The sequence below is a fragment of the Spinacia oleracea genome, chromosome 5 (assembly GCF_020520425.1).
Source record: "Spinacia oleracea cultivar Varoflay chromosome 5, BTI_SOV_V1, whole genome shotgun sequence".
Classification (NCBI taxonomy): domain Eukaryota; kingdom Viridiplantae; phylum Streptophyta; class Magnoliopsida; order Caryophyllales; family Amaranthaceae; genus Spinacia; species Spinacia oleracea.
In genome coordinates this window covers 100,220,856-100,230,625 of record NC_079491.1, presented here as the reverse complement: position 1 = coordinate 100,230,625, position 9,770 = coordinate 100,220,856, and the positions used below count along the sequence as shown (strand labels likewise).

At 41.0% G+C, this 9,770-nt stretch overlaps 1 protein-coding gene and 1 long non-coding RNA gene across 2 annotated transcripts; one reads left to right on the top strand and one right to left on the bottom strand.

Annotated features, from left to right (window-relative positions):
• Nucleotides 1–5,345: 5,345 nt before the first annotated feature.
• LOC130460983 (uncharacterized) lies at nt 5,346–5,727 on the bottom strand. Its single transcript, XM_056828831.1, has 2 exons — nt 5,598–5,727; nt 5,346–5,543 (listed from the first exon to the last, which is right to left on the bottom strand). Exons 1-2 carry the CDS (start codon nt 5,715–5,717, stop codon nt 5,346–5,348), a joined length of 318 nt encoding a protein of 105 aa, XP_056684809.1. The 5' UTR covers nt 5,718–5,727.
• Nucleotides 5,728–7,950: 2,223 nt separating this feature from the next.
• On the top strand, nt 7,951–9,649 carry LOC110779055 (uncharacterized). Its single transcript, XR_008921249.1, has 3 exons — nt 7,951–8,598; nt 8,764–8,814; nt 9,526–9,649. It is a non-coding gene; the product is annotated as an uncharacterized lncRNA (long non-coding RNA).
• The last annotated feature ends 121 nt before the right edge of the window (nt 9,650–9,770 follow it).

Sequence of the window (9,770 nt, the reverse complement as noted above, 5' to 3'; positions counted from 1 at the left end):
AAACACAAGACTAAGGGGTTACAGAAAAAAGTCATGTTAAAAGCGATCACCCTAAACATGACAAGAATCTTATGAAAGAGAAATTCTTTAAGCAACCACCACCCAAATATCTATTCCAATGTACGTTGTTAGTCAGAACAACAACAACTCATTAACTCAGTGCACTCTCTAAAATATTCACCACGGTAGATATTATAAGCCTTCTTGTTGCATCAGTGTGCATGCATCATTTTGTTAGCTTCATCATCTTCTCTAATTCTTCGCCATTTTTCTACACATCATCGCTGCATATGTCTATCAGGTCTAGCAGAAGCTAGTTAAAATGAGTGTTCCCATGCTCATAACCTTTAGTGTTAAATAATTCAGGTTTTTATATGTTGGCCATATGTTAATATTAGAAATTTAACCTTACGTTTTTTTTGTTCTATTCAATTTCAGTAGCCTTTTGTTGCTAGCTCGTCATACATAGGAGGTGATGCAGCATTCTTATCATAAGCAGTCCTTCTCTCGAATTCTTGTATTGCCATGCCTTTGATGCTAACAGAATCTTCAAAGTTTCCTGATGTATTTCTGTCAGAAAAATAGGGTAAACATTCTCCAGACTTCGCATCTGCAACAAGATAAGAGAGTAAGATTTCATGAAACAAGCCTTTACTAAACTCATATTAAGACTTAAAAGTCGAATAAGCCTTTTATTCTAGTTGATTACCTTCTTTGAGTGAGTCAAGATATTTCTCGAGTAATCCCAACTCTGTTCTTGCAAACAGTTGATTAGTTTGATAACCCAAATCAGAGGCATCACTGACATAATCCTGTGAAACTTGTTTCCCTTGATTATGATGTTTTTCCAAGTATATTGCTAATGAACTTTTATGACTTTCTGTGAAATCAGACTCTGAAGCATAAAATGTAGGACATGAAATTTCTGTTCTACTAGTTTGTAAACACTGATTATACCACTTTCCATGATCTTTTTCTTTTGAAAAACTCAATCTTCTATTCACCTTTGTCCTCAATGTACTCGAAATATGGTCTTTAGATGAAAAAAGGCTAGTATTATTCCTGCTAATAATGTTGTTGCTGGGAGTTGAAAATGAACACTTGAAACCTTCTTGAACAACATGGACCTTAGAACTGAAACTTATGGATATAGGTAATGGAGTCTCCATATTTAAAGCTCGAAACCACTATCAATATTTACCTAATCACGAAAAGACATAGGATTTCCATTACTTAAGGTTAGTTAATCAATAAGGTATAGTTTTTCCTACTTATTTTATCTCAAAATCGAGTTGCTTGAAATAAGGCTATCTTGTCTGAATTTATCTTATCATGGTATAGTATAATTTATCACTTCTATGGCAATTGTTGCTTTATTTCATGAAGATTGTAAACATATTTTGAATTTAACATTAAACATTAAAAGACAAAATTCACTATATAAGTGATTATGCTCTAATAACATATAATTAATATTTTGATTCTATCAAAAAAATCGTTTTATTGGTGTCCGCACTTGAATTAAGTGAGTATATATAATTCCTTATCCCTTTGTCTCCTCTTTTTTATTTTAATCACTTAACAATTAATAACTTGATGAATTTTTTTTACTAGCGTAAATTGCTTGCTGCTTGAATATTCATACGAATGTGTGCGTGTAATGTATTTTTCTGGTAGAAAAAGGGGCTATAAAGTATTTTATAACAGCAATAACCAGGTTACAAAGTTCCTCCATATATGGTGCAAATAGTTGTAAGGCATTAAGTTACAGACCCATTAGGTAAACATCTATGAAGTTCAGCTTCATATGAATTCTTAATTACAATAGAAGCTCGGGATTTGCATAATAATAGTCGTGAACATTTCCTGATTTCCCTCCTTTGCATCCTTTGTCAGCACGACAGCTAGTTGGTTTGTTTTCCTACCCTGGTACTGAGCCTCATCTCTGAACAAAGTATTTTCAGTTCCCTGCAATCCATAATTATGTTAGTTAACTCATCTACATTGCTTTGAGGATGATTGATCATATTGATGCTTTCCTTGTTATCAGAAGCTAACACTACAAGAAATAAGGGTTATAGCAACACCCTTTTATGTAACAGTTTTACCGTTGTTGCTATAGTATAGTTATTGCAACGGTTAAATAATCATTCATTTGATTAGACATTAACTTTAGAAAAGCGTTACCGTAGAAAAGTTATAGCAATAGTTGTTAATTATAAATTTTTTATTGCAACAGTTTATCTTTCTAGTCTTTTAAGGAAATATTGCTAAATTTTTTTTGTCAACCATTAAAATGTGTTAATAAAATTAGGCTAATTTTTTTTCTTCCTCCCTTCCACGTTCAGTGTACAGTTTTCTCCTAAAACCTTTCATCCTCTTCGTTCTCCTTGGTCCATCCTCTTCGATTTTTCAAGCATCCGAATTGGGGATTAGGTATTTACACAGGTGATTTGATCTTTACACTGGCGATTGGTATCTAAATTGGAGTTTAGAAAAATGAGCAATTGGCGTTCTGAATTGTGAGAAGAACAAGGTTAGTTTACATATTTCGATTCGAACTTGGTCTTAAAATTCACAACTTAAGTTGTATTTTGAATTTTTAGTCATTTTTGTGTGGTTTTGAGGCTTAAATTAGGGTTTCTTCATTAGTGAATTCGTATGATTTAATTTTATGAACATCCTTGTTTTAACCTTGTTCTAGCGATTCATATTCCATATAACTATTATGCATTCGATTTTTTTCTGATTCCTGAATTAATTTTAACTTTTCTATGTATGCTATTTGATTCTATTTTCGTTACCCTATACGATTGTATTCATGCTCACCCTAGATATATACTTTTGTGACTGTTTTCTTGTACTTTCGTATGATTTAATTGGGGATTTTTTTTTTGAGTCTACAATGTCAGTCAAGTGTAAGAAGTGATTATTCTGGATGATTACTTCCATGGAAATTTCTATATGTTCTTGAATCTCCCTTTTTCTAATTTATGAACTTGTTGGTAGGTAGAATTTTTGAACATGCTTTCTCTAAAAAGCCAAAAACTATGTGATGTGGGATTAATAATTGCCTCCACCACGAGGCCCAAAGAAGCCATAATATCCTATCAAGCCAGCTTAACTGACCCATGGCTCAAGCCTAGGAAGTAGGCTTGGACCTTAGGTGTTCAAACAAACATAAAGGTACGACTCTAAGTGGGGAAGCCCATGATCTCTGGCCCATTTATAAAAGGCCCATGATTGACGGCTAAGGGACACGTGTCCCAAATCCCCAGGGGGGCACGCATCCCATAGATAGGGTTGAGGGATCACTTCCCGAGAAACCCTAGCCCTATAAAAGGCTAAGATCCCAAGGTAAGGGGCAATCAATTCATTCCCACCAACCAAAAACTATCATTGCTCTGCCTTCTCTCTATAAATTACTTCTCTCTCTAGCTTATACTTACTTAAGCACCGGAGGGAATATTCCTACGGGATTATTCTTGTTTTGCAGGTTGCCAGAAGTTCGTGCCAGGTCATACTTGATACCTTCGAGGAACGCGTGACACGTCAGCACCTTAAAAGATCCCACAACATTTGGCGCCGTCTGTGGGGAGGTACAGTGTCATGGCTGAACTTCAATCTGAGTGCGGAAAACCCCAGGACAAAACGGGACCCCCAGTCAGGGGAGGGGTGTCTAAAGATAGGTCCAACAATCATTGTGACGCGGAAGCTAGCCGGCCTGCTGCCGCGAGTTCTGTGCAGCACTTGTTGAATGGCGCTTACGAAGTCAATCCTAAGCACGATAATGGCAGGATGATAGAATCTTTATTAGAAGATCCCGACTCACTTATGAAAGGACGCACCCTGGAGAAGGAGAGTCGGCATGTAAAAGAGGAACGTCCAGGAAGATGGACGAGACGAACTTCACAGAAGAATGATGAGGCCCAGGGTCATCACTCTCTCAAGACTCCTAGAAGACAGCATGAGAGCGTCATCTTGAGAAAGAATGCCCGCGGCACTGAGGAGAAAAGAAGGCGAAGGAGGTCGTCCTCTAGGGGCTTCTTTATATTCAACACGGCTCTTGAAAACATCCTCCTGGCTGAGGGACCGAGTCTGGGAATAGAACCGTCCCCCCGACGACTGACCACCTCCAGCCAACAGGCCCCTTTCTGTGCTTTCCACAACGATGAAGGACATGACACCCAAAATTGTCGGATGTTGAGGAAGATATTAAGTGATCACGCGGCTGAAGGACACCTCCGCCAGTACATCCATTTAACGGACGCAGACAAAGAAATGAGCCTCACCTTTAAGAAGTATTCAGACGAAAGAGTTATGGTAATATTAGGGGGAATAGCTGTAGGAGAACCATGTAAGGAAGGACGGCTCTACGACAGCAGCTATACAAACTCCGAATGACGAGGGAGTACAACAAAAGGGTTTCTAGAAGAATACTAAAAGTCGGAGATTTTGTGCTTAGAAAAATGAAAGCCGTCGAACACGCCAACGAACAAGGGAAACTCACTCCTACTTGGGAAGGCCCATATGAGATTTACGAGGAGGTTCGATACGGAACATACCGGATCCAAGACATGCAGGGACGTCCGATTTTGCGTACATGGAATGCGGATAACCTCAAGAAGTACTTTTTCAAGATTAACACTTATGTTATCTTGATTATATGTTTTGTAAAGACGTCCAAAACTTAGACGCACCATGTAGCATGCTTTAAACATTAAATGAAAAATTCCCCCCAAGCCGGCATTGCTGGGAAATCTTTATGACAAATATGTTACCAAATTCCTTGGAGAAATGCAAACTAACATTCTCCCAAGAAATAAAGACTAGTCGTCTAAAGGCCTAAGAAGTGGCCCAGATTAGCACCCTCACTAGGCTGATCACCTAGAACACAGGGGTCACATATTTCTAAAAATAGCTATATAAAGTAGCTAAAGACCTCGGCAAAAAGACCAAGGCAGGCATCTGACGTCTCAATTTAGAGGAGTCAGATATAATCGTAGAATCAATCACAAATAAACAGATGACAAAAGCTAAAGAGCAATAAAAACGTTCAAAAGATGCCATGTCATTCCAAAAATTAGTCATAATTACAAAAATTATGCACATAGTGCCACTAAGCAAGGAGTCACGAAAACAAGCTCAAAATAAATACAAGACGCCTAGAAGCTCTCATTCATCATCCTCGCTGGGAACAAACTCGGGAGGCGTGCGTCCTTCCTTCTAAGCCTTCTCCACCTCAATCTGATAGGTGAGGAACTTCTCGAACCAGCTGAAGGGACGTTCACTGGAAAATTCGGCATTCCATGCAAGTTCCATGCCCCTTCGGGTTGATTTTTCACCTAGCATGGCCGACTTGTCGAGAACACTCTTTGCGAAGCAACCTCCTTGCGAGCCGCCTCCAGCTGGACCTCCAACTCCTTAAACTGAGTCTCAAGATGAGAAAACTCAGCTTCCTTGTCCATAATTTTCTCAGAAAGGTCCTCCATTTGAGAAAAGTTCTGATCAATTTGCAGGAGACGACCCGCGTTCTCAGCACGTTGGGAGGCCAAGGAGTTGGTCACAGCGTCAATCTCCTCCCGCCTGTCAAAACGAAGTTTCTCCAGCTCAGCAAAATGCTGATCGCCACACTGACTAGCCAGAAGACGGTGTCGAGCCTCTTCGTGCACCAAAGCAGTGCGCCACTTCTTTAGCGAGTCCAGCAGAATGAACATCTGCACAAAAACAGCAAGAGTAAAACACAAGAGAAACAAGAATATGTAAATAATAAAGGCATAATGAAACTCACATCCAGTGTCGAGGACTGCATAGCGGCAAGCATATTCTCGGCCGCCTTAGGAAGGGTCTCAACATACTTGGGAGGAATGGCATTGCGCATCAACGTCATTATCCTCCTTCGGTCATGAGAGTTGAACCCGCCTGAAGAAGGGATCTGATCCAATTCAGCATCAATGTCTTTCTGAGGGTCGAGTATTTCTATGGGAAAAACAACGGCCTTAGAATCCCTAGGAGAGACTATAGAACTGCTAGACGAGGAACGGCAGGTGGTTACGATATTGGAGTAAAACTTACCCCCAGAATTCCTAGCTCTTTCCGCCGCCTTCAGAGGAATATTCCGGCGGACGACTTCAACAATCCCCGCAAGAGGGTCGACCGTCGCTCCAGCTTTCCGAAAGCTAGGAGAAGCGGATGCAGTCTTAGGGACGGCAAACACCTTAGGAGCCTTCGAAGTCGTTGACTTGAAGACGGGTTTCCCTGTGCCGCCATCCCTGCGCTTGGAAGAGGGTGCCGCGTCCGTGACCGCTTTCCTCGCATTCTAAAGAAACGAAAATATATAAGTTGCAAACTATAATGGGAATTACATAGGAAGGCTTGAACAATACCTTCTCCTCCGCAACAGGAGGGGGAGCCATTTGCTCTGGGACGGCTTACTCGGCCGCCTGCTGACGCTGCCAAGCCTTAAAGGTGCTGGCGTCCAGTACCTTTGCCAGCCAGGACGACATATCCACTTGGCCTTTGGAGGCATCGTCTAGCTTATCCATGGCCTCGTCTGAAAAAACAAATAAAGACATTAGTAAAGTAGTTTTCATGAAACAGTGAAAGATTTGAGGTATAGATACATTACCTCTCGGCATATACGGACACAAGCCCACAGCCGAGAGGAAAACGGGATCGGCCAGTTGATCCAGATGAGGCAATCACCCCTCGGGTATGTAGGCCGTCTTGTCCTTAACTATGAGCGGCTTGGCCTTGAACAAAGACGAGATCCGTTCCCAGAGAGCGGCGGAGACCGGTGGGAAAGAGCTGCCCTTTCCAACCAAGTTGGGCTTAACAGTCCAACGTCTCATCCGCTCGCACATTTCCAAATTGGTGGTTTTGATAACCACCCACTTTTTTCTCCAGTGATGCCATTTGGACGCCTTGCCCATCACCGTCCGATAAGCTCCCTTGTACGTAAGAATTAGCCAACCCGCGGCAGCTTTGGAAACTTGGGACATGGAGGCGATCCTCAGGAACGCCGGGAAGGAGGGAGTAATACCTTCTAGCTCACAACAGGAGATATAGCCGAACACAGTAGCCCAAGAGTTGGGGGACATCTGGTTCAGGCCAATGTTGAAGGCGTCCAGCAATTCCACCACAAAGGGGTGAGGAGGGAATCTCATGCCAAGCTTCAGAAAGGAGCTATACACGGCGAATTCCCCTTCCACTAGTCCAAAGCTGGTGCAGTCCATACCAGCCGGCATACGAAACTTATACTCCGAACCTAGATTCAGAGACTTTCCATAATCCCTCCCCTGAATGGTGAGGAAAGTCAGCCACGGCTGAAGTGGGAAGATTGCGCTTGGGTGAAGGTGACCTTCCTCCCCACCTGACGTGCTCGCCGGCGCGACATCGGCGCGCTCGTTTAAGGGGACGTCCTCCTCCATGGGAGAAGAAGATTCCCCTTCGAATTGTTCTTCGTCTTCTATTCGCGTCATTAAATCCTGCACAGGCTGAAGACTTGGCTCAAGACGAGGGGCATTACTTGAAAAGAGAAGGCGTCAAAAGGACAGGTTGACGCCCTCAGTTTGACGTAACCCTTACATAGTTAAGAAAAGAGAATTGGGAAGGATCAAAATCAACAAACAAATTTTCCCAAAATAAAGCATTACATGATAGATCAAAGAAAATTTTTGAAGAAACTTGATGAAGAACTGCAAGAACAGGGCTTTGAAGATTGTGGCGGCGCTACAGTGGATTTCGGTGGATGTAGGACGTCGGAAACCGCCTTCTCTTATAGCTCTCAAATAATCACTAGAAATGACGGGGAAAGTCACTCAAAATGGCCACTTATTTATAGAGGGGTAAGAAATGATTACCCCTGCCACGCGTCGTCATCCCATTGAACACTCCAAGAGCAGTAAAAACTAACGTCTGTTTTCACTCCTCATGAGGGGCAAATGATGTGGGCTTAATAATTGCCTCCACCACGAGGCCCAAAGAAACCATAATATCCTATCAGGCCAGCTTAACTGACCCATGGCTCAAGCCCAGGAAGTAGGCTTGGACCTTAGGTGTTCAAACAAACATAAAGGCACGACCCTAAGTGGGGAAGCCCATGATCTCTGGCCCAGTTTATAAAAGGCCCATGATTGACGGCTAAGGGACATGTGTCCCAAATCCCCAGGGGGGCACGCATCCCGCAGATAGGGTTGAGGGATCACTTCCCGAGAAACCCTAGCCTTATAAAAGGCTCAGATCCCAAGGTAAGGGGCAATCAATTCATTCCCACCAACCAAAAACTATCATTGCTCTGCCTTCTCTCTATAAATTACTTCTCTCTCTAGGTTATACTTACTTAAGCATCGGATGGAATATTCCTACGGGAATATTCTTGTTTTGCAGGTTGCCAGAAATTCGTGCCAGGTCATACTTGATACCTCCGAGGAACGCGTGACACGTCAGCACTGAAAAAGATCCCACAACACTATGGGTAGAATTGATAGAATGTTTATGACAAAATAATTGATATTGGTAAATTTGTGTTCAGAAAGTTGATGCATCTACTATTTAGAAGACCGTGAGTATCTTTGCACCGCCACTATTTTGATATTGGTAAATAGTTGATGCCTACTATTTTGATTTGTTATTTGCTTGGAAGTTCTAAAGTCTTTTAATTTTTTTGTCAATTCATGTTGATGGTGGTTTTCCCACCTGAAATGAATTTTGTTGAGAAAGCCATCTTTGTAAAAAAAAATAAACAAACTATTCACTGTACAGGAGCCACAAAGGAAACTTTCCTTGGACACTGAGGTTGCAGCAACGTTACAGGTATCTATTTCGTAATGAAAACTTTCAGTGACTCGTTTTTTTTCATTTGTCACTAACAATGCATTCATATCTTGCATATGATGACTTGTTTTTGCACTTAAAATCTGCATACTTGACAATGTGTATTGCCTACTTGCTTGGGAATTATGATGATCGAGAGGCATTGTAGTACTTTCTGCATCCCATATTCTTAGTATATAAAGTAATCTATAAAGTTTTATTCTGCTGATTTAAGTGGGTGGAGAAGATAGATTTATTGACAAAAGAAATGAGGCAGAAGGAATACTATAAGACTGCATTTTGCTGTTTCCTATTTAATGTGAAAGTTCTGTTACAATTTCTTTCAGTGGATGCTTCAGCCATATAATTAACACATAAGACTGCATTTTGAAGTTGTCTATTAACATTTAATAACAATAGTAACTTTATACCACTGCTGAAAACTCTGAATGCTCATTATATGGAATGTGTAACTACCCCGTTTTTCAGGTTTATATATAGTCACATCTTATGGACATGAATCGATGTTCATGTTAGCCAACCCCAATTATTTTGAGACTAAGGCTTAGAAGAGGAAAAAGGAGGTTCATTTCCCGAGTTTGCTTCATCTATTTTATATTATTTTATTTTTGTAATATGATTGCTTACAACTCTGTTATTATACTTTTTTGAAATATGGTTGCTTGTAACATTGCCTTGCTGCTGTTTCAGCTTTGCCTTGGCTACATAGTTAAGCTATCTCCATTATGTATCCTCCTGTTGGTGTTTTTAGGTACTCTCTATCTGACTTCCTTTGCGTTTCCCCCTTTGATGCCCATATTTTCATTCTACCCTTCCCCTTTCTTCTTGCATACATGTAATGACCTGAGTTGGTGAATGGGAAACCTGATTTCACCCGATTCCACCCCTATCTTTTTCCATTTTTAAACCCATTCTCATAGAAAGAGTTTCAGCCA